This window comes from Thermothelomyces thermophilus, chromosome 3, assembly GCF_000226095.1.
Source record: "Thermothelomyces thermophilus ATCC 42464 chromosome 3, complete sequence".
Lineage (NCBI taxonomy): Eukaryota > Fungi > Ascomycota > Sordariomycetes > Sordariales > Chaetomiaceae > Thermothelomyces > Thermothelomyces thermophilus.
The window spans coordinates 2,580,870-2,604,043 of NC_016474.1; the positions used below are offsets into that span (position 1 = coordinate 2,580,870).

The 23,174-nt window shown below is 56.6% G+C and overlaps 5 protein-coding genes across 5 annotated transcripts; 2 read left to right on the forward strand and 3 right to left on the reverse strand.

The window, feature by feature from the left end:
• Positions 1-588: 588 nt before the first annotated feature.
• MYCTH_2059803 (uncharacterized protein) lies at positions 589-9,738 on the reverse strand (the record flags this gene model as incomplete). Its single annotated transcript, XM_003663062.1, has 2 exons — positions 589-1,123; positions 1,229-9,738. 2 exons carry the CDS (start codon positions 9,736-9,738, stop codon positions 589-591), a joined length of 9,045 nt encoding a protein of 3,014 aa, XP_003663110.1.
• A 1,699-nt stretch (positions 9,739-11,437) lies between these two features.
• MYCTH_2304574 (uncharacterized protein) lies at positions 11,438-13,006 on the forward strand. The gene is made up of 2 exons (XM_003663063.1): positions 11,438-12,672; positions 12,856-13,006. The coding sequence occupies exon 1, from the start codon at positions 11,639-11,641 to the stop codon at positions 12,410-12,412; it is 774 nt and encodes a 257-aa protein (XP_003663111.1). The 5' UTR covers positions 11,438-11,638; the 3' UTR covers positions 12,413-12,672; positions 12,856-13,006.
• Positions 13,007-13,060: 54 nt separating this feature from the next.
• MYCTH_2304576 (uncharacterized protein) lies at positions 13,061-14,396 on the reverse strand. Its single transcript, XM_003663064.1, has 4 exons — positions 13,876-14,396; positions 13,706-13,819; positions 13,537-13,656; positions 13,061-13,473 (listed from the first exon to the last, which is right to left on the reverse strand). The coding sequence occupies exons 1-4, from the start codon at positions 14,057-14,059 to the stop codon at positions 13,151-13,153; spliced, it is 741 nt and encodes a 246-aa protein (XP_003663112.1). The 5' UTR covers positions 14,060-14,396; the 3' UTR covers positions 13,061-13,150.
• Positions 14,397-14,557: 161 nt separating this feature from the next.
• Positions 14,558-17,713, forward strand: MYCTH_2080003 (uncharacterized protein). Its single transcript, XM_003663065.1, has 7 exons — positions 14,558-14,737; positions 14,831-14,890; positions 14,986-15,033; positions 15,087-15,092; positions 15,147-15,215; positions 15,275-15,559; positions 15,619-17,713. Exons 1-7 carry the CDS (start codon positions 14,734-14,736, stop codon positions 16,812-16,814), a joined length of 1,668 nt encoding a protein of 555 aa, XP_003663113.1. The 5' UTR covers positions 14,558-14,733; the 3' UTR covers positions 16,815-17,713.
• Positions 17,714-17,737: 24 nt separating this feature from the next.
• Positions 17,738-21,568, reverse strand: MYCTH_2304585 (uncharacterized protein). The gene is made up of 3 exons (XM_003663066.1): positions 21,400-21,568; positions 18,449-21,329; positions 17,738-18,264 (listed from the first exon to the last, which is right to left on the reverse strand). The coding sequence occupies exons 2-3, from the start codon at positions 21,120-21,122 to the stop codon at positions 17,882-17,884; spliced, it is 3,057 nt and encodes a 1,018-aa protein (XP_003663114.1). The 5' UTR covers positions 21,123-21,329; positions 21,400-21,568; the 3' UTR covers positions 17,738-17,881.
• Between the last annotated feature and the right edge of the window lie 1,606 nt (positions 21,569-23,174).

The following is a 23,174-nucleotide window of genomic DNA, read 5'->3' on the forward strand; positions in this document are numbered from 1 at the left end:
AGAGAAGCTATCTTGGTGACAATCTGCTCATAGATGTGAATGGTGGATGGATGATTGAGAGTTGGATAGGATGCGGATGAGGGTGCGAGATGCTCAGCTTGCATCTCTCGAGTTCCCGCTTTCTTTCTGATTATTTTCAAATCATCATTCTCTTCCGTTCTTTAACTATTTTCTTTTGGCACAAGGCATCTCTGTTTTGGCTCCCACCTTCGCAACCTTCATAATTCCATCTCTTACTGTCGCGTACCAGTAGCGCATCCGGATCTTCACGCTGTCACAGGACCAAATGGAGGAGACAAGTTGACATCCCTGAACAAGTACTTATATATGCATTTGAAAAATAAAGGTGTGCTATCCACACCAAACTCGGACCCAAACCAGAAACCCCCCCAATGCTCCGACCGATGCAGTAACTGTTGCCTCCCTGGCCTTTATCCCTAGGGCCTTCTAGATTTCGCCAAATTACGTACAAAGAAAGAAGCATGCTGGATGGATGGGCAGAGACACCCTCCATGCTCCCCTCGGGAAAAAAAAAAAAAAAAAAAAAAGAAAAAAAAAAAAACAGTATCCAAAAAATTCTTCTCTCCATCACCTTACCCGGCTGGTCTTCCTCACCAGCACATTCTCCTCCTCTCCACTATCAACTGCCCTATCTCCATCTCCGGCGGCCTGCACAACCGTGTTCTCCCTCTCCTTCAACCGACTCGCAAACGCATGAATCCTGTCTCGTAATCCGCCGCCGCCGCCGCCGCCGCCAATGCCGATGCCCCCCGTTCTCCTTCTTTCGGGGCTCTCCCTCTCCTCGGGATATGAGGTTGTATTCGACCTGCAGGGCGACGTCGTCGACCCGGATCCGGTCGTGAGCCCGCTACTCGTCCCAGGCCTGCTGTTCCCGCCACCCCCGCCAAACGGCCTCGACCACCCGCTCGAGGTTGGCCTGAGCAAGCTGCCCAACCCTCCTCCCGAATGCTTGGCACCCTGGCCGTCAGCTGGAGCCGTCGTCGACGGCATAGGCGGAGCCATCAGAAAGCTCGGCACGGCGCCTGAGGCCTGGGTTTGCACCGTCACCTGTGCTTGTACTTCGTTGTTGTCGTTGTTGTTGTCGTCGTCGTCGTTGTTGTTGCTGCTGCTGCTTCTGCTGTTGTTGCTGTGGTTGTTGTCGTTATCGTTGTTGCTCTGGTTGGCGCTGCTGTTGCCGTTGCTGCTGGCATGGGTGTTCAAGCCCGACAGGTGCGAGCGTATCGACGACGCGACGCTCGAGCTCCTGCTTGTCGAGGACGGGACGGGGATCGACGTCTGCGACCGCCGGATAGACCTGGGCGGGGACCGGGAAAAGTCCATGGGCGAGTTGCCGTACAGCGACGACGAGTCATCGCCGCTGTTGTCGCGCGACTCCGAGGTCGTCGGCGTGGCCAGCAGAACCGAGCTCGTTGCGAGCTCCCGCAGCTTGGACTGCTGCGCCGTGTTGGGGCGGTGCTTGGAGAACTTGTTGCCAATGATGGCCCCCGTGTGGCTGATGAGCGCCTTGATGACGCGGCTCTTGAGCGCGAGGGCGAGGTCGAGGTTCGACCACGTCTTGTTCCGATACTCGATGGTCGGGAGTCGGAAGACGAAGTCGTGCACGTCTTCAAAGTTGCGGTCGCCTTTGCCCTTGTAACTCAAGCAGAGCACTACCGACGGCATCTTGATGTACGCGAACGTCATGTAGTTGGAGGCGCGATCGATCATCTTGGAGAGATCATCGGACTGCTGCTTGGCTTTGTCGCCGTCGCTCGACTTGTGCCGCAGCATGAAGCGGGTTCCCTTTTTGGTCTCGCTGTTGATTGAGGCGCTGTCCTTGACGGCGGCGGACAACCCAGTGCCCGTCCTGCCAACACCCGGCTTGGGGATGCCGATGCGCAGAGAGTCGTGCGATCGCTTCTTGCTAATCGTCTTGAACCCGGTTCCCGATCTGAAGAGGCGGAACGAGGTGCCTTCGCCCGAGTGGACGCTGAGCGCTTTGTGCTGCAACGACGACTCGTCGGGATCCGAGGTGAGCGTTGGCCGCAGGCGCAGCTCGAGGGAACCACTCCGCGTTGCGAACGAAGCGCCGTCTTGGTCCCTGTCGGCCATCCCAGGAGCAGCCGGTTCCGCCGACGGACTATCATCACCCTCGTCGTCCTCGTCATCAACAAACTGCTTGATAATGAACGGAGAGTCGTTTTTGCCAGTGGAATTCTTGCCGCCGTCCGTGCCCGGGAATATGTACTCAAAGAGCTTCTTCCCTATCTCGCGCTCGAGTTGGATCTTCATCGGGAAGAGGTTGACCTCGAAATGACCCATCACCGGGATGCCAGCAATGGCTTCCAGCATGTTCCAGTACACCCGAATCATCGGCTGCGAGCCCGGGTCCGACCCGCCCCGGTCCTTCTCGACGTAGGGCGCAATCATTGATGGATAGATGGCGTCGGGCAGCAGGTTGAGGCCGAGGATTTTGCCCACCTGGATCAGGTTGATGTGCGAGCCATCCGAGTTGTCGACCCGGTCGTACTCGACATCCTTGAGCTGCAGCTCTACGAGCGGCTCGTTGTTGTCACGGATGAGCTGCCATACAATCTCCTTGGCCATGATGCTCCACTTCAGCACCGCACTGCTCGTCGTGTTGTCAAACTTCCGTTGCGACGAGGTGATAGCCTTCATCATAAAGAAGAGCTCGTCTTCGCACGCTGCCAGGTCGCGCTCCAACACCAGTCGGTCTCTCCACCCTTCCCGGTCCAAGTGGGTCGAATGAACCTGGAAATGCAGCTTAATCTCCTCGAGCTGGCGGACGCGCTCCTGGAGCTTGATGACCATTTCGGGGACTCCCCTCAGGTCGCTGAAGTCGGAGGCGAGCATGATCTTCTCGAGCTTTTCGTTGCGCGTCTTCTCCAGCGGCTCGTTGTACATGAGCAGGTCTAGAACAATGACGTAGATTGCATAATACTGCGACGAGTTGCAGAGGGCGTGAGCCTGCGGAAACTCGACCCAGAGGTTGTCCGTCCTGCTCTCGGCGCTGTCTTGAGGGGTGTTGTTGGCGCCGTCGACGTTGTTGACCTCGTCGTTGTATTTGAGACGCAGCGTGTTGAACTTGTCGTACCGGAGCATGGCCGACGTCTTCTGCACGACGCGCTTGAAGCCGAAGGGGTCGGACTGGAAGTCGAACATGACCTCCATCGGGACCCAGGGCGGCCAGGATGAGCCGGATCGCGTACCGTATGTGTTACCCGAGTACATGGACACCAGCTGCGTCGAGAACCACTTTTGATGGGTCACGAAGAACTGCGTGCTGTCCATGTTGACAAGGAAACGCCGCTGCACGAGGCCGCTGACGTCGTCAAAGAGCCTGCTCTTGTCGAGCACGTCAACCACCTTAAGCTCCATCCCCTTAGAAGTGCTGAGCACGACGTGCTTCTTGTTCTTGTCGCTCTGAAGCTGGATCTGAGGCGCGATTAGGCGGACATGGTAGCTGTTTTGGGTGGTAAACTCATCCGCGATGCCGCTAGCCAGGTCGGACATGGTCGGATGGGTGCCGTCCGCGTTGTCGGAGCTGGCGAACTTGTTGCTATCCTGCAGAATTCTGCGGATTCGGTCCTCGGTATCCTGCGAGGCGTCGCGATGCGCTCCGTTCGCGTCCGGCGGAACCCCTGGGGTAGGGACATTTCCGTTTTTGCCCGATTTCGACCTGGCCTGTTCCTCCACAAGGTCCAGGAGAAACTTGACCGCAGGGCGGGAGAGGTAATAAACGAAACCGCGGCGTTGGCCGACCTGGTGGATGTAGCGAAGAATGATGTTTCGGAGTGTGTTGTTCCACTTCAGCTGCATGTTGTGAACCACGAACCGGTTCTTGAAGTCGCTCGCAAACTCGGCAGCAGCAGGCGTCGACATAGCTCCTTGCAGGCTCGTCGTGTTGGAGTCGAGCCCCCCCTCGGAGCTCGTGGACGACTCTTGGCTCTCCTCGGTGCTTGAAGAAGATTGGGGTGACATCTCCATCAGCATGCCCTCCAAGAACGTCTTCTTGCCAGCGAGAACGCCCGAATGCCGGTTGAGCATCTCCAATTCAGCATCGAGATCCGCATCGACTGGGTCGCCCCGAACAAGACGAAGCTCGATCTGTCCCAGGTTACGCTTGTGCGTCTCCATCTGCTCATCCAGCTGCTCGAGCCGCCGACGGATAAGCTGGCATTGCACCCTCCTGGGATCGTCATCATGGCTCATGTTGCAGAAGTGCGTGGGTTCCTGGCCGAAGGGACTTGTTCGGTCCGGATCACCAGCGATCGTACCGTTGATGTCCGTCTGGCGGAAGTAGGTGACACGAGGCGCAAATGCGAGTGGGAGGATCTTGGTGTCGGGATTCGGTTCGGTCGGCAATATCCAATCTAGCTCAACGAAGTCGTCCATGTCGATCCAAGTCAAGTCGTTGTCGGGTATTGTGAAGTGAGAGACGTCAGGACTGTCTCCTTCTTGGTCGGCGATGAAGGCTGAGAGCGAGTCCCTCATCATGGCGTCCGCCGTCGTGCCTCGGATGCTCGCCGAGACCGCGCGAACGTCCGCCGAGACGAGGTCTAGCTGACCGGCGTGGATCTTCATGCCGGTCGTCCTGGTTTGCGTCTTGCGGCCGCGGTCCCTGGTATTGAACTCCTCCCGCCTCTGGTGGAGATCCAGCATGAGAGTGTCGAGGCGGACCTTGATGCCTGTCGCAGAAACGGCGTTTTCCGAATCGTACTCTAGGTCCTTGTGCTTGTAAATGTGGCTCACAAACAAGGGCGCCAGCAAGATGTTGTATTTGATGGTGGCAAGATGCCGCCCGAACTTCTTGCTGTTCTTCTCCCTGCCTGGCCACAACGATCCTTGGCGGATAGGCAGGGACAGCGGTCCCGAGAACAGAGACCACCAGGCGAAGAAGTGGGTGAAGAAGCGAGGGGTGAGGTGGACGGCGTTGTAACTGCGCGAGGGCTCGGTGATCGTGTCTGACCATTCCCGGTCAACCGGAGCGCGGACGGCCACGGAAAGATGGATATGCTGGCTGCGGAACCCGCGGAAGGCGTCATAGGGGAGACCGTTCTCTGATTTGGCATACTGCGGGGACTTGAGCACAACTTCGTAATGTGGCTTGAATTCGAAGCTCCTCTGTCCGTTCTCAATTGCCCTCTCGAACACCAACCCGGCTAGCCATTGCACTTTGCCGGAGAGCTTCATGACGACCTTCTTGAAGGTGGCACCGGACTGTAGGCTGGAACCGCTGCTGATGCTCTCGTCCTCACCGTGCTGGCGACGTGCCTCGCGGACTTGATGGCTATAGTCGGGGACCGCCAGGACGTACTCGCCGCTGTCGACCGTCATAAACCGCTTCGGGTCGTCGACGCTGTGGATGTTCCATCGCACGTCGTTGCGGAAGCACATGAGGAAGCCCGCGCCGTTACCCGTGACCTGGTAAGGGTCTCTGCTCCCCTTCAGCGCCAGGTGGACGTCGCCGTCGCCGCGCCACGCCACCCTGATCCGCGAGTGGAAGCTGAGTCGGATTTTGTCCCAGAACCCAACCTTGTCGGAGGGGTCGAGCTGCGGCTTCGTCATAGACTCGATGGCCATCATCATGTCTTGAATGGCAGGCTGGTACGACGGACCCCAGGTGATCCTGGTCGGGTTGGCAGTGTGAATGTCGATGCTCATGTCCGAAAACGTCTTGACGGGCCCGATTGTTCTTCGCACATCCACAGCAAAGCTGCCCTCGTTCGAGACCACGGGATCGAGACTGCGAGGCGGCACGATTGGAACCCTGATCTTTCGAGTCGATTCTGGGCCCCGATATTCCTCTGCAATGACGAAGTCTGTTGCCATTGAGAGGGCCGGGAGACGAGCAGACTGGTCGGGCTTGATCGTTGGCACATGCAACAACGGCAGCGGGTAGTCGCGAAGCGACATTCTTGCCTCCCCCATGCTCACCTGAAGGTGCATGGGAACGAGCAAGGCGTACTTCATGTCCTTGGGCATGCCTTTGCCGACCTTGTGCAGGAAGTCCGGAAGCTCCTTCATGGGGAAAGATGGCTTATCCATGACGATGTGGAGATCATTGATGAGTGTCGCCATGAGCGCCGGTCGTTGTGGCACCTCCAGGATCTTCTCGCTTTCCTCCAAGTCGTCGGGAATCTCATTGACGCCCCAGAACTGGGAGCGCAGGTCTTTGGCCATGTTTCTGGCCAGCTCATATTGCTGGTCGATGCGCTTTTTCCAGCTCTTTGCATTGTGTATGTTCAACTTATGCCTCGCTTCGGCGATGGACACTCGGGACGTTCCACTCAGTACGTGGGAAGCCGCTTCCGGATCATATCTCAGTGACCGACCGCGCATGCGCCCCTCGCTGAATGAGCGACGCCGGCCATCGGCACTACGACTTCGGGTAGGGGGAGTGCTGGGCGTGGGGGGTTCACCTCGGGGAGCTGCCGATCGAGCGCGCAAGCTGGACAGCCCTTTTCTAGACTCGTGCTCGTGGATCTTCTTGACCTTGAGACGGAAGGCCTCTTCGCGTGCCTGGCGTTGCATCATCTCAACAAGACCCGCACGGTAAATGACGCCAAGTTTCCACTCGAACGCGCCGTCTTCAAGCTCGAAGAGGAGATGCTTGGCTCGCAACGAGACCTTGGGCACCATCTTCGGACCTTCGGGTCCCTTCTCCAAGATGTACTCGTTTGTGCCAGTCTTGAATCTGTGATGAAGCTGCTGGACGGACTTGACGGTGTTGACGAAGTTGTCGGTTATCTTGTAGATCACCATCTCGTGAGGCACAGCCAAGCGGACATTTTCCGTGACGACGTCGAACATGCGTTCTTCGCGCAGGCCGCCACCCGTCAACTTATGCCGCGACTCGCGGTAGTCGGCGCGGATATCTTTGACGCTGACGATTCTGGCCCAGACGCTGCGCATCCGAGGCGCTTCGGCATACAGCCGGATGAGCTTGGCTTGCACAAATGGAGGGGACCACCGGTGACGACCAGCCTCCAAGTTGTAAATGTGGAGCATCACATGAGGGTCCGAAGGCAACTCGGCCTTGACCTGGATGAGTGTCGCCCTGAAGTCGACGGCGACCAGTTCAGGCGCGGATCGCCAGGACTCGGCATCGGCAATGTTGAAATCAGAAGACGCCCCGGCCGGAGGCGGCGAAAGGTGGCCAAAGACCCGCCTCTGGGGCGACATGGGCGGCGTCCTTGGCTCGGCGCTGGGCTTGGAGGACCTGGTGAATGCCTTTTGGAGGGCCGAGACGGCGACGCCCACCGCATAATGGCGGTAGAGCGAGTACTGTAGAAGCAGGGTCCTGATGTGGAAGTGGATATGGAAAACCGGCCCCTGATGGTCGCTCAAGGTGGACAGGGCGACCTCAAACTTGGGGATATTTAAGAACGGCTCGAACTCCCACTTTTCAGCAGACTCAATCATAAAGACTTCAAAGCCCCGAGCGTGCAGAGATAGGCGGCGACCGTCCGCTTCGTGTTGGTATTTCCTCCTCGGAGACGCCGGAACAGCCCTCAGGATCTCGCTCTCCGGCGACATCATACCGCGACTGCTGGCTCTCCGCCGAGAGGGCCGTCTGTGCAGCCCGTTCAGTCTCTGAGCGCGGTATTCAGCAGACCACGAGTCCAGCTGAATGGCAACGCCTCTGGTGTCGTCCGAGATGTCCTTGTCCACGCCCGCAACCTCGATGCTGCAGTCCGAACACTGCAATTGAAAATGGAGCAACCAGGCCGGCAAAGCACGCACAAAGTTGGTATGCTCTGAACTTTTGGGAAGGCCGCCTTTGTCCGGCTTGACGTTTAACCGCAGCTGGCGCACTATATGGCGGAGGCCATCGCGGATCTCCTCCCTGACCATCTTCAGGGTGAACGTCTGGAGGCTTCCAGTAGCGACCACGTGGACGTTGGGCGAGGCGTTGAGCTGGACCTTCAGGTCAAACGTTTCGGTCTCCAGGAGGTCGAATCTGCTCCCGGCGGAGGTTTGGTAGTACAGGTTGTGCGTCTGGACGCGCATTGTGGCGGCCAGAGAATAGTGGAGTTCTTCCACGGTCGAGTGGAACGACTCTATGTCCAGGGATACGGACGATATGGATGATATGATTAGATCAAACTCGTCAGGGTCCGCAGACTTTTGAACTGGCGGAAGTGCAATCCTCAAAACCGGTTCATGCATAGAGAACTTGTAGGTGGCCTTGGGGAGCAGTCGTGAGATGAGCATGTGGCGCTCCTGCTGAGGAGCCCTCTGCGGTTTCGGCTTCCGTTGCAACATGGCCAATAGGATGGGGAGGTGCCGGGGGTCGAGATCGACGGAAGGAGAGGTGACGACGGAGTTGGCAAAGAGGATATTGGCATTGCGCTGCTCGGCTGTGCCGTCATCTGCCAACTCGACAGTCTTGGAGGGGAGGGTGGTCCTCGCGGTTGTGGTAGCCATGGGGATATACATGATGCGCTCCGGTTTGCCGTGGCCGTCGTCAAGACCAACAGAGATGGATAGCGCAGCGGCCAGGGCCTCGTGGGCGATGTCCTTGGAAGGGAAATACATCCTGTGGGCGGCCGACTTGGGGTCCAGCCGGTGGAGGTCAATGCCGACTTCCTTCATAGAGGCAGTGAGGACGATCGGGTTGCCTGCCGGCTTGACAGTGTCGATCTTCTTGGAAATCCCGATGAAGCTGACGGCAAACTGAACCTCTCTGATGCCCTTCAGGACCGAACTCACGAGCTCTTTCGAATCGGACACCGTCTGCATTAGCCGGAGGTTGGTACTTCCGGGAGCGTCGAGTTCTTCCTGAATGACACGATCGACAACCACGTCGACGGGCTCGGGCCGGGCAAACGCCTTGTCCTCCGCCGACCTGACCTTCTTGTACTGAGCCAAGCTGCGGCGGACGTCATCGTAGGGGATGTGAAGCCGGCCCAGCTTGAGGGCGACCGCAGTGTCGCGGAGACCGTCAAGAGCCTCGTACAGATACCCGTGGATGTTCAACGTCGCAGTGTCCAGAATCTCCGTCGACTCCCCCCCCTCGGCCGTGAACAGCACGCTCCGCAGGGTCACGATCCATTCGGCCTGCTGGTTCTGGCGCTGCGGCTGTGCCCCTCCCTGCAAGAAAAAGCGGGCGCGATCGACCATCTTCCGCCGGGTGTCCACGGCGATGGTGAAGCTGCCCATCTGCAGACTCCCCACGCTCGCGATGTGGACCGTCGAGTTCGTAGCCACGACATCGACCATCCTGAGCCAATTCACCTTCCGGTGCAGCTTCTTGATGCGCTCCTTGACCCTGGTCAACCGCTTCCACGTCTTGCTCCGTTCTCCCGGGTCGGCATCGCGCGGGACCGCCCTCGGCGTCCTCGGCGTCTTCGGGGTGGTTGGTCGCGGAGCCCGCTCGGGCGCGTCCGAATCGGAATCGACCTCTTCGGGCGCCCCCTCCTTTGCCTTGGCTCTCTCCAGCTCTTGAATGTCGACCGTCACGGCGAGCTCGTCCACCACGATGCTCAGCCAGGTCGGCTGAGCGAAGGTCGGGCGGTGGACGTTGAGGCCCAGGCCCCTGATCTCGATGCGCACTCCATCGCGCGCGGTGTAGGCAAGCCGGCGGAGCGAGAAGTAACCGATGCGCTGGATCGAGACACCGGTGAGGATGCGGACAATGGCAAAGATGACAAATGAAGAGAGGTAGAGCAGGACGAGGATGCCGAATATAAATGTCGGGTTAAGGAGGGCCATGGCGGCCGGGCTCGGGGGACAGGGACCGGCAACGAGCCGATGCGCCCATGAGCCGCAAAGGCCAAGCGAATGCGTCGCCCAATCCTCCAGGAGCTTAGCCGGAGAGATCGGGAGCCAAACACAGGGCTCGGGCCTCACGCCTTCATTCGCGGGGCATGCTGCGCAATACCATTCTTGGGCCCGTCCGTTCGTTCGCTCTGTGCAACGCACTTTTTGCCTGGTAGTTTGTTCGTGTTTCAACGCCGCACCGAAAGCTTCGTGGGGCCGCTTTCCAAGTCCGGGGCGCAAAAGGTGGAGCGGTCGTCGAGAGAGTGCGTGCCACCGTGAACGACACCGGAAAAAAAGAGAAAACAAAGAAGGAAGACAAGATGCGAGATCTCTGTGCGAAGGAAACACGAGCCGCACCCGGTGGGCCCCAGCTTTGCTCTACGGCGGAAGGAAGCACGAGGAAAAGGGAGCAAAGTTGCCAACAAAGTCGCGCCAAGGAAATTGAGAGCTGCTGGGTCCAATTCCAGCAGGTCCAGGGCGGGATGGAGTTCCTTTGATAACTACGGAGTAACCCCCACCCGCTGCGCCGGGGTTGGTGGTATGTTAGTTAGCGGGCACTTTTGCGAGAGAGGCCTAGGGGGACCCCACACGCGCATTACCACTTTTGCGGGCACTCAACAACCTCACAAGGTTTCATCACTCCCAGTGCTTTTTCGCAAATTGCCCAGAGTCTCCGGGATAAAGTTGTGTTGTTCATTGCTAGAGGAGCTAGCTATCCGAGATTCTCCCGTTCCTACGAAGCAAGATCCATAGCAACACTTTTTTGCTGAGTTTGACACCACATCTCGCCCACTAGTAGGTGTCAGTTCGTCTATACTTGGCCTATGTTGTGCTTGTTGAGTACCCAACTTATTTTTGGTTACGTGGTCATCTGAACTCTGTCTGGAAGAACCAGCAACTACCGTACGCAGAATGTAGCAGGAGCTTGTGCAGCATGTATTGTTTGACTAAGCAAATGATTAATTAACTATTGGGTACCTCCACTTTGGGTCGACTCCGAGCGGCAGTCACCCCAATAACCAGGGTTCCATCTGCCGAGTCCTTTTTGGCATCGACGGGTCCCGTCCCAACGTCCCACACAATACGTTTGTCCTCGACAAACACGCCGGAATTGTCCAACCTGGGCAATTTTATGGTCTTCCACTCCACTCGATCGCCCAGTTACGTGACGACGGCACCAGGTGGATCCTGAATGCAGCGAATATGAATACACACAGCACATCACATCACATCACAAATTATGCCTCGTCGTACAACACCCAATGTAATAATAATAAGAGTAGCGTTTGGCAGCGTTGCATACATATGTACATACAAATCCGGGCCTCGGAAGCTGAGGGTTTCCCGAAGCCACGCAGGGCCGACGTCTGACGTTGATAATGGGCGATCGCATCCTGTTCCTGGCGGCGCTGGGCGGAGCGCCAAGCAACCCGCCGCCAGCTCGCCAAGCAACTCGCCGCCAGCTGACGGGGCCTGTCGTCACTGCAACTACCCATCACCCATGTCTTCAATACACGAGGGGGAAAATATGGGAAGTCAAATTGTCTGGCCCGGGAAAACGGGCCTGCGACGAACGAAGTTGGTAGCAGGCCAGGCCGTCGTGCGAGCACACGCCCGCCGCGCCGCTGCTGAGGGAGGCACGGCGTTGGAGATGGCGGCCAACATCGAGGACCGCCAGCACATCCACACTGTATTCCTTCTTCCCCGAGGGAGCAGCGATGCTGGATTCGGTCGTTGAACGTTTCTTTTTCTCTCTCTCCATTGTTTACCGTTTTCCCCTTCTTGACGTAATTAGCTTCTTCCTTTCGGGTGTTGTACTACTCCTCGTTTGCTTTGATGTGTTAATTTCATAATGTTGGTTCTGTCCGCCGGGACCAGGGGATCCGTGATCCCCATTGCCATTCTCCTGACATGCAGCTGGCTGCTCCTCCTTCGCGTCCGTATCCAGTGGGACTGGTTTCCCTTTGCCGCCCAAGAACCGCCTGTCGAGATCGTCGTGGCGAGCGTCAGCACCGAGGACACCACCTGGGTGCATCGCTTCCTCCCGGGCTGGGCCCGCAGTGTCTACATCGTCGACGACCCTTCGGCCAAGCTGACGGTGCCCGAGAACAAGGGCCGCGAGGCCATGGTCTACCTGAGCCACATCGTCGCCAACTACGACACCCTCGCCGAGACGACCGTCTTCATCCACGCCTCGCGCTTCGCCTGGCACAACGACAACCCGGACTACGACGTCCTGCCGATGCTGCGCAACCTCAAGCTGGACTACGTCCAGGCCTCGGGCTACGTCAACCTGCGCTGCGTCCAGGTGCTCGGCTGCCCCGTCGAGATCCGCCCGCACGCCGACGAGGCCTCGGCCTGGGAGCGCAGCATCGGCGCCGCCCGCTCCGGCCGGCCGCTGACCGCAAAGGAGATATACAAGCAGGCCTTCCAGGAGCTGATGCCGGGCGTGCCGGTGCCCGACAGGGTCGGCGTCAGCTGCTGCTCGCAGTTTGCCGTCTCGCGCGAGGCCATCCTGAGCCGCCCCAGGGACGACTATGTCCGCTGGCGCGACTGGCTGTTGGAGACCCCACTCGCCGACGATCTGAGCGGGCGCGTCTTTGAGTATCTGTGGCATAGTGAGTAGAAGACGGATGCTGGGGCAGGGCACCATGGCCTCCAGGGTGGTCGACACGGGCTGACAGTAGCTGTAGTCATCTTCGGCAAAGAGGCCGTGTATTGTCCGTCTGCATCCGCGTGCTACTGCCAGCTGTTTGGACAGTGCGACCTCGAATGCGACGAGATGCAATGCAAGGACCGATATGTATTGCCGAAGTACGCGGCCCTGCCGCAAGGTTGGCCGAGGTATGGTTACTCCGGGGAAGAGAGAAACTTCACTGGTCCCCTGTGAGTACTCCAGTCAGGTCAAGTGTCCAGCGCGTTTTCACCCGCGACAATTTTTACGTCACATACTCGACCCTTGATCTGGAAAGCGGCCTATTCAATGAGCGGGCTCGAGCGTGTGAAACTAATTAAAGGACTCGCATGAGAGTGAGAGCTCAGAACCACTGACTCACCAGCCTGGCTCAGAGTCAACCATATCTTCCCGCATGATAGTGATGCTGATCGATCGGGAAGCGAAGGACAAGGCGCACAGAAAGCATCCTCATCGCTGCCTGGCTAGACACTGGTTGCTTAACCTGTCGTAGTGGTCGATCGGATCCATTTATGGTTTGTAAGGTCAATTTCTGATTGAGTTAGCATGAGAAACGTGCAGAGCAATGGTCGTCTTTACCTTTCTATGTGATCAGGGTTATCCTATGCTGAGCGCCTATTGTACACTAATCGACACATTGTTTTCCGCTCGTTTTCTTCCCGGCAACCACTAGGCCTTGTTTGATGAGCTTGCACCGCCGCTTGCATGCCCAGGCTTCCCCTCTTTGGTCTGGCTCTCGGATGCGCGGAGCTCCTTTATGCGGTCGTCTATGAGGGCGATATCAGCTTCAACTCGAAGGAGCTTTTCCTCGAGTATGTTCTCGTAGTCTGCATCAGATAGTTGCTTGATCGGACTCCAGCTCGACCAAAACCCCTTTTCCGGTTTTGGGCCTGCATCATCAACCCTCGCAGCCCGCCAGTTGGCGATGCCCTGTCCACCAGCCCCCAACAACGAGAACACAATAGCCCCTGGGATGATGTTCCTCGGCCCCCCTACGATGGGTTAGCATACAAAGCCGATGCGCGAAGACGGCTACCTTATCTGCCCGAACTCACTCAGCATGCCGCCAAAAGTTCCAGCAACTCCACCAGCGACGGTGCTTGCCTTTATCTTGTCGCTGGGGGACGGTTCTTGTTTCCCTCTGCCGAAGTACCTCAAGCTGCTCAACCGCGTCGCTTGAAGTCGGTCAGACATGTCAGACAAGTTGTGTACGGCGCAGCTCACCATAATAACTGGTCCCCAATGTAAACCACTGCCCTCCTGCGACAATCGCAAAGAAGACCGTAGGGGCAGACCGAAGAATGCCAGCAGCCGCTCCAGTGAAGACACCACATGCACCTATAAACGTCAGAATACAAACACTCTCGCAGCAAGGAGGTCGCCTAGCATCTTACCGGCAGCGGCGCCAACTTTAAGCGATGGGACCAGGATCTCCATCAGCTCGGGCGGGGGAGACTGCTCCTGGCGTGGCCTTGTTTTTCGAGCCGGCTGTGTCTCCGCTAGGCCTTGTGGCTCAGAGGCGGGATGCTGGCTGCGGTGAGACTCATCCTCGGGATTTTCCAAGACTACACGCCTCATCCTTGGATTTTTTTCTTCCTCTCTTTTTCTTTCTTGTTTCTCTTTGAGGACAGAGGATAATGGATGGATGGTAGAGTATCGGCAGCTGATATTTGTGGAATTAATGGGCCAAGAGCCAAATTGCGGTTATCATGCTTTGAGTCTCATGCACATAGATTGACGTACATGGAACAGTTTGCGGTCTTGAAAACTCGACTAGCAGGATTAGGTGTGTGATCCGTATGCCCGTCGATGTGATCACAACTTCATCACTTGCCCCTGCCGTTCGTTAGCGTTGGGATCCGACCGGAATGCAAGACTGCGGCTTCCCCAAGGCTTAACGCTAAGCCCTATTTCGCCTTAGCGGGGGCCAAGGCCCGCCCGAACGGCATCCCCACATCCTTGCAGGGCGGAAAAAAAAAGTCAACCCTGATTCCTCAATCGACCTCGCCTTAATATTTTTTCGCTTCCGTCCGCACCCAAAACCACGTTACTCGAACAAACCACTTGGTTGCGATCCTCCATCTTCGCACCTCTTCATCTGTCTCCGCGTGCACAGCGTCCGGGGCCAGACTATACACCCCCCTTTTGCATACAGAAGCTTATCCGGGAGACCCCCTTCCTTCGACCGACGACACTGCTATCGCGCGCTTCGGTGGTGCATCGTAGCGCGCCCACTCGGAAAAACCGCAATCATGGGTGAGCAGCACCGGCCATGCCCGCCCTACCCACCTTCCAACATCGCGGGGCATTTCCACATTGTGCCCATTGTTTGCTGACCCCCATGTGCAGCTCCCAAGAAGAAGCAGGAAGTCCAGAAGCTGTCCCTGGGCGACTTTCTTAACGACACCTGTGAGTTCGCTCCGTTGATGTCAAGGCCGCTCGTCAATTCGCCAATACGCAGCGGGGCATACCGTTATAACCGCATGCTGACCTGGTTCACGTAGCATTTGGCGGCGGTGGCTCATGGGCCGATGAGGTCGAGGATACCATCGGTAAGTGACGCTCCAGCTGGTAATCTGCTAGCTCTCGCCGCTGATTCCGTTAGCTTCGGGTATGCGTTGCCTGCTGCAGATGGCGTTGACACCACCAAACTGACTTCGGATAGGCACCCAGCCGCTCCCTCCTCCCGAGCGCCGCGTGCCGACGAGCTCGTACGGAGGTGGCAATGACCGGGGTATGTCGTGCCAATCCCCAACACAGCCTGCAACTCGGAGCTAACCTTCGTCCATCTAGGCTACCACTCGATCCGCGACAACCTGCCTCAGCAGCTCCCCGACAAGCCCCCTTATACCGCTCATCTCGGTAACTTGTCTTTCGATGCCACTGTCGAAACCGTGACCGACTTCTTCGCGGACTGCAAGGTCGTCAACGTGCGAATTATCGAAGACCGCGACCAGAACCGACCCAAGGGCTTCGCATACGCCGAGTTTGCTGACCTTGAGGGTCTCAAGACCGCTCTCACCCGTGATGGTCAGATTTTCCAGGGACGCACGATTCGGGTGAGAGTTGCCGATCCCCGTAAGTTCCACTTCCCTCCCATGTTTGTGTCTTTCCGGATAACTGATTATTTTTCATAGCGAGGGGCGGTGGTGGCTTCAGTGGACCTGACCCCCGGGAACTGGACTGGAGTACTCGTAGGGGTCCTTTGCCTGACCCTCCTAGCCGTGGTGGTGATCGTCGTGGGCCTGATTTCGGTGAGCGGAGGCGCGATTTTCAATCAAACGATGACGGAAAAGTCCGGGATCTCAGCAACTGGGAGAGGCGTGGCCCTCTGTCGCCCCTGGCCCAGCCCGATCGCCCAGAGTCCCGTGAAGGCTCCCGCTCCCGTGCTCTGGAGTCCCGATCCGAGTCATTCCGTGGCAACCGGAGGGCTTCGCCCGCCGCTTGGGGTCCCAGTGAAGGCCAGGAGGGCTCTCGCCCGCCTCGCCGTGAGTTTTCCGAGCGCCCCGAGCGCCCCGAGCGTGTCCCCACTGCTGCTGAAAGGGATTTCAACTGGCGTAACAGCATGCGCCCTGATCCGCCAGTCAAGTCACCTGGCCAGTCTCGGGAGGGCAGCGAGACACCGTCTTCGCCAGCTCCTTCCGGCGCCGTACCTGCTGGACGTCCCAAGCTAAACCTCGCAAAGCGGACCGTCTCCGAGGCGACCGACACTGCTGCTGCCCCTCCCCCTTCTGACTCGAAGCCTAATCCGTTTGGCGGTGCTCGCCCGATCGACACTGCTGCCCGTGAGCGAGAGGTTGAGGAGAGGCGCATGAGAGAAAAGAAAGAAGCCGAGGAAAGGGCTAAGGCTGAGAGGTTGGCAAAAGAGGCGGCGGCGGCGGCGGAGGCCGCGGAGAAGGCCGCAGCCGAGGCGGCGGCCAAGGCCAATGGCGAGAAGGAAGAAGCTGCTGAGGAGAAGAAGGCGACGGCTCAGGAGGGCGCCGCGAACGGGGCTACAGCCGAGCAGAGGCTTCCGCTCCGGACGCGTGAGCCACGGGAAGCGCCCAAGTCGCGGGCCGCCGAGAGCGGTAACTGGAGGGCTGCGTCGAACGAGCAGCGTGCTTCGTCCCGCGGCGGCCATGGTCCTGGTGGACCCCGTCGTGTTGGCCCAGCTCGTGGTCCTAGGGATGCCGGACGCCCTCCTCGCACCAACGGCGGTGGTCCTGCTCAACAGCTACAATCTCCCAGCACTGAGCAAACCCCGCCTACGCCGACTGTTGATGAGGATGGCTGGACGACGGTGGCGGCTCCGAACAAGGGCCGACGTGGACAGGCCAGCCGCCCGGTGGCTTGATGAACCAATGCATAACGGTCCTCTTATGGGACCACACTCGCCGGTCTCCCGCAGGACATTGTGTGTTCACAGAGAACATGGCAAGCTCTATGAGCCTTACCGCTTGGCGGCATCTTCGCTCTACATATTCATCTCTGCTCGCTCCTCGACATCCATGTTGCCGTGTCGTTGGCTTGGATAGCCCGGCATCAGCGCCCTCGGCTTTACGCAGATCTCTTCGTGTCTCAAGAACCCGATGAATTTGCACAACCCACCTCGACCACGTATGCAACACCGTCTTCGCGGGACGGAATGTCTCATCCCTCTTTGCGTCGCCAGTCCGACGATGGAGGGAGGCGACACTAACCGTTACGAATGAGCGATTTTGACCGACATGGTGATCCCAGCTATGCAAACGAAAAGCGCATTTTTTGCGAGTTCTTGACCATGACGTTTATGGGTTATGCACGGCAATGCGACGCGGATTTTTTTTTTCAATTCAAAATGATGGCTCTTTTTCTTCCGCCCGCATGGACAACGACCAGACGACATGGTGCGGGGGTTTCGGTCGCCACGGCATTGTATCCCTGCTGGATTGGGCGAATCTCAAGGTCTGGACGGTCAAATTTCCAGATAATCATGGGCGGGAAGGTATGAAAGGCAGGTTCCTTCCGCGCATTTGTGGGGTCCTGCCTCATCTCTTTGGTTTTTTGGTCATCTCATGCGACCTGCCTGTTGACCAGCTCTATGCTTTCTATGCCTGGACAACTGCGGCATTCTTTATGCGTTTCAAACGATGATATGCTTGACGGGCCGGGCCAAGGGGGTATGGGGGGCTGGGTTAGCTTTGCAGGGTTGTGTGGTGGTTTCATTCAGTTTAGACGAGGGATAGCAAAAGGAATTTGGTGCATTTGTTTTCGATGGCAGTTTTCCTCTGTAACATGCATGGCCCCTGTAGTCATCACCTTCCTTCTATTGCTGAATCATGCTAAGCGCACATTCCCCGGTATCAAGGGTAGGTAGGTATTTGTTTTCTTCATCCATCCATCCATCCATCCATCCGTCCACTCTCCGTTAGCAAGTGAGTATTACCTCTTCAAGGTCTTCTGCTTCTGCGCATCCGTGGCCACGTTCCTCCCTTCCACCAACAAACCCTTCCGTCGCCGGACCCCGTCCATATACCTCTTCGCAACGTTCTCCTTGTCGCCAAACTCGCCCAGGTCTTCGAGATCGTCCTCGGTGAAGGGCACCCAGAAGGGATCCTCGTCGAGGATTTCGAACCCCGCGAAGATGAGCTGCGGCTGCGCCGCCCCCGAGGTGCGCTTGCGCATGTCGTCGGCGAAGCCGAAGGACTCGGCGACCGGGAGGAGAGCCTGGATCGTGAAGAACGGCGTGCCTTCGTTCATGGCTTCGGACTGTACACGGCCACGGCGCCTGGTCAGGACGTCGTAGACGCGGCCGAGGACCTCGGCTGGAATGGCTGTTAGCTTAGCCGCGACTTTGCAACGGGGACAGAAAGGTGAGGAGCGAGGGAATAAAGGAGCGCCAGTTTGGGGAAGGGAAGGGGTTGGGTGAAGGGTTCATTTTTTTTTTGTTTTTTTTTTTTTTTTTTTGGGGGGGGGGGGGAATGGGGAAACGGGGAGAGGGGGGCTCACTTGAGGCTTGGATTTCGCACGAGTACATGGCCAGCATGAGCCGCGGCGACCAGTCGAGGAAGCCCTTGTGGATGGACTGCTGCACCGTCTTGATCACCTCGCCCGTCAGACGGCCCAGGCGATCGCGCGCCGATGCCGCGTCGTCGCCGATGCCTTCGGCCGAGGCAACCGAGACGTCTTCGATGAAGACGGCCACGCCGTGGACTGGCTCGTGGCAGAGGGGCCCTTGGTGGGTGGCGAGCTGGAAGGCGTAAGTGATCTTGTCGGAGAAGTGGTACGGGTGGAGGGCCTCGTTGGCTAAGGGACGGCTGGTGCCGTTATTATTGTGGTTGGCGTGATGGTTGAAAACCTTGGGTAGGAACTGTTCCTTGGTGGCGTCAATGAGGAGGTTGGGGCCAGTTCTGCGCGGCCCGAAGCAAACGATGCGGTCGACAACGCCTTTCCAAGACTCGGTGCGGGCCTTTTCGCTGTCGAACTGTGACTGCAATTGCTTTGCAAGTTCCTCGGGGGTGAGAACCTTCATGGCTGCGGTGACTTCATCATCCGCCTCTGCCGAGTCGTCCTGAGCAGCGCGGTCTTCTGTGGTCTGTTTGGCGGCAGCTTGCCCTTCGTCGTCGCCCTCTTCGGCAGCTTTGCGATCAGAGTATAGCCGCTTGAGGCCGCCTGTGTTCCTGACCAGGAAGTTGGTGACGTCCCTAGGTAAGGGCCTGACTCGCAGGGTAATGGTGACTTGCTTAGAGCTCGTTACGCCAACTACCACGCCGCGGCCGAGCTCCTTGTTGGCCGGAGGGCGCATCTCCTCCGCGCGGACGATTGTTTCCCGATAGGGGACAATGGGCGCGCCGCATTGGATCTCACAGCCAGCAAACCGCTCCCGCAAGTCTGTCAAGCAACGTTCTAGGTGCAGCTCTCCAGCGGTAAGTAGAACGTGCTCTCCGGTGGCGAAGTGCTCGTACTCGGCACAGGGGTCGCTCTGGACTAGCAGATGAAGGCCTCGTATCATCTTGTCCAGATCGGCCGGGTTGACGGGCTCCAGGGCTACACGCACAATCGGCCGACCGTGAAGGTTTGCGATGCCTGCCAGGTTGATCGCTCCATCCGACTGACTGCAGAGGGTGCCAGACTTGAGGATACCGCTGTCTTCAAGCCCCCGAATCCCAAAGACCACTCCGGCAGGAACGGAGTCGAGAGCCTCCAGATTCCGGCCCATCAGCATGTAGAGCGCCGTCACCTTGATCTTCTTCGGCACCGGCTCCGCACGCGGATGGGCTGGTGAGAACTTGGGCGGGAGGACGTAAATTTCGTCACCGACAGACAGCGTTCCGGAGTACATCCGCGCGAAGCCTATCAGGTGCTCAGGCTCGATCTGTTTCTCGTCTCCTTGAACCTCCGGCTCCAATGTAGCGCCAGAGAATGCTGACACGAGGGCGTCCATATCGTTGCCTCCGTTCAGGTCGCCTTGTGCTCGAGCAGCTTCGGCACGCTTTCTCCTGGCCATTTCCCGTGCCTCTTCGCCACTCATAGGCCCACGTCGCTTGTTCTCCGGCAATTCGCTCTCCTTCACTGAGACCATCTTGCTTACGTAGGCGACCACCGGGTCTGACGGTGCCGTTTTGAAGGAGACCACGGCTTCTTTGACCTTGGGGTCGATGTGGTCTGCGCCTGGCACGTCTTCCAGCAGCAACGGGAAGCGTTCAGCCTGGGCCGTCCTTGGTGATGGTAGCGATTCCACGACGGAGACCAACAGAGCGACGGATACAGGTATCCAGGAGCTAAAGACGGTCGTGAGGAGGAGTTTCGGGTCGCGCGATCGGGCAATATGTGGGGGGATTGTGATGTTGAGCGATTTGGTGATCTTCTCGAGGAGGCTAGCGTCGCCCTTGCCGTTGTGGTCGCCGACGGTGGCGTGGTAGACTGCCCAAATCTGGTCGAGAACTAGTTGAACAAAGAGCGGTTTCAACGACCGTCCCTTCAAATGCTTGTGACCCAGAACCTTCTTCGTCTTGGGATCCAGGTAGAAGTTCCCCCAGAGAACCTTTTCCAAGACGCTGCGTTTTATACCGAGTTTCTTCTCGTACAGGCCGGCGAATTGCCTCACGGTGAAAGCCCAACCATCAATCGCGCTGCCGAAGATGACATTGTTCTTCTCCGGAGCGAAGTAGAGTTCTTCGTCATCCTTCTCCTCGTACTGGAGCTCCCCAGAGTCTGTCACTTGGTCTGCCACCTTTGCCTCTTTTGCCGCCGAGGCAGCGACTCGAGCCTCCATGCGCTCCCGCCAGTTGAGATCCTCCTCCATGCGCTCGCCCTGGAAAAAGCTTCCAAGAACGGCGTTGACTTGCTCTAGAAGTTTGCTGAGGTGGACGTATGCCTCGCCGGGCGTCATTCTCAGCTCGGTGATGAGACGGTCTATTTTGTTTATGACGAGGATAGGCTTGAGCTTCTCGATCCATGTCTGCCTCAGTACAGTGACCGTTTGACTGCACACCCCTTCCACGGCGTCGACCAAAACAACAGCGCCGTCACACAGACGAGACGCCGTGGAAACCTCACTGCTAAAGTCGATATGGCCCGGCGAGTCAATGAGATTGATGAGGTACTCCTTCTGTTCAGGGGTGGCGTCGGGACTCGGTCTCCGCAACATCGAGAAGTAGAGTGAGATGGCAGACGACTCCATGGTGATCCCCCTGAGCTGCTCGTCTGGGCGCGAGTCCAAGTACCGGATTTTGCCGGCTAGCTTGGGCGAGATGATACCATTTGTGGCAAGAAGAGCATCTGTGAGTGATGTCTTGCCATGATCCTAAGCGCAAGTTGATCAGCGCTGCTGGCTCGGTGCTGCAGCCCTTTGGGACACAAAACCTACCACGTGGGCTAGAATGCATATCTGCCACGTTCAGTTAGCACCGTGCCTGCAGATCACCGTTTTCTTTCGGTCCTGGTTTTGCAAGTCTTACATTTCGCACGTCATCTGAGTTTTGTTGCAGCTTTGCCAGCTTTTCTGGGCTAACGACGGGCATCTTGATCCAACAACTCTTTGGTTTCTGGATGTCGCAGGTGGATCAATATTATCCGGTGATGCTTAGGCCGGCCCGGTAATTTCTTTCCCGGGGACCTGAAATATATATATATATATATATATGCGTTTAGGAACTTGAAGTGAGAGGCGAAACTACTGAGCGCCGTGGGGCTGCTGCCTGACTGACTAACGATTCAATGTGCCCAGCTTTGGGGGGGGCGTTTGGTTTCGGGCTTGGAAAGTAGGATGTTTGGAAGGTGGGATGTTTGGCGGGGCAGATCCGAGACGGCACAAGGTATGCTGGCTACAACGATACCACGAGTTTACTTCGATCGTTGAACTACCCGGTGGTTAGTTGCTGACTAATTAGTTCAGGACTACCACCTGTCTCCCGACAGGTGGGGCCAAAACCCCCGGACATGCCAATATAGCCGGACACATCGCCACCAAATTTCCCATATATTCGCGTCTTTGCAAAAGGTGCCATCAAGTTCAATTTAAGTTCAATTACCCTTGCAATAACAGCCTTAAATAGCTACAAATAGTTTAATTGTAAACTAGGCTCTGAAAAGCTCAAAAACGTAGTAAAATTCAATTCTACTTATGTGACGAACCCAACTCAGACTTCTTCTGAAAGGGTTCAGACGGAGGTAAATTAAGCGGGACAAGCGTACAGGTCGTCTAAGGGATTCGGTAAAGCCAAAGGGTTCATAACAACACTAGAGTTGTCTCCTACAATAGTCAGTGATGCTTGGTATAAGTACTTATAATTATAGGTTAGGTTACTATCACTAGTGAACTCCTAGAGTCTACTATAACAAGTAGCTATTTATATATATATATACTTCTGCCGATCGCTTATAGTCCCCTTCTATCCTATCCTTAGATTGCCTTTAGTAGCTAGCTATCCTTTACTATCTTTCCCTTTTAGTAATCGTTCGCCCGTGGTAGCCCGTGCTCCCTAGCGATCCTATGTCAGCCTCGCTTCGTGCCCTTCTTGATTAGTGGCTCATTTAGCCTCTTATGCCTTACTAGGTCGCGGTATATAGTTAGCTTGTGATATAATACCCCCTTTTTAGGGCTTTTGACCTAAAAGCTTCTTATAACTTATTTTAAATACTATTAATATCCCCTTTTCTTTCCCTATAGGTAACGTCTTTCTTTTGCTAGCTTCCTTCTACTATAGCTAATCGTATTCCTAGGAACTATTGTAATCTTAAATGTAAATAATATACCATTATAATTAGATTAAGCAAGAGGGTTATAAGGTTATTATACCTTATAAGCGTTATTAGAATATAAAGCTATAAAAGCGTTATATAATAATAAAGGGTTTAAATAAGTATTAGAACTATATTTATATAGGCAAGAAGTATAGTAGCCTAAATATTATAAATGCCTATAGGTTCCTTATTATTTTCCTTTATAGTCCTAGGTTACTAACTATCTTAGTCCTTTTAAATTTGTCAGAGTAGGAGAAGGTTTCAAAAGAAATTACTAAGACCAAGGCGCTTCTTGCTTAGATACTAAGCCGTTTAAGTTAATTACATCGTTTATAGCAATCCCTACGCGATCGTAGTACTAAGGTTTTTCGTCATGGCGTAGCTCGTCTAGAGGAGGAGGAAGAACTAGATACTCCTCTGCCGATGTCGGAGATATAGACCCTCGCAGGTTAGGCTTAGGCATTAGGTGCTTTTGACGTGCTCGATTAGG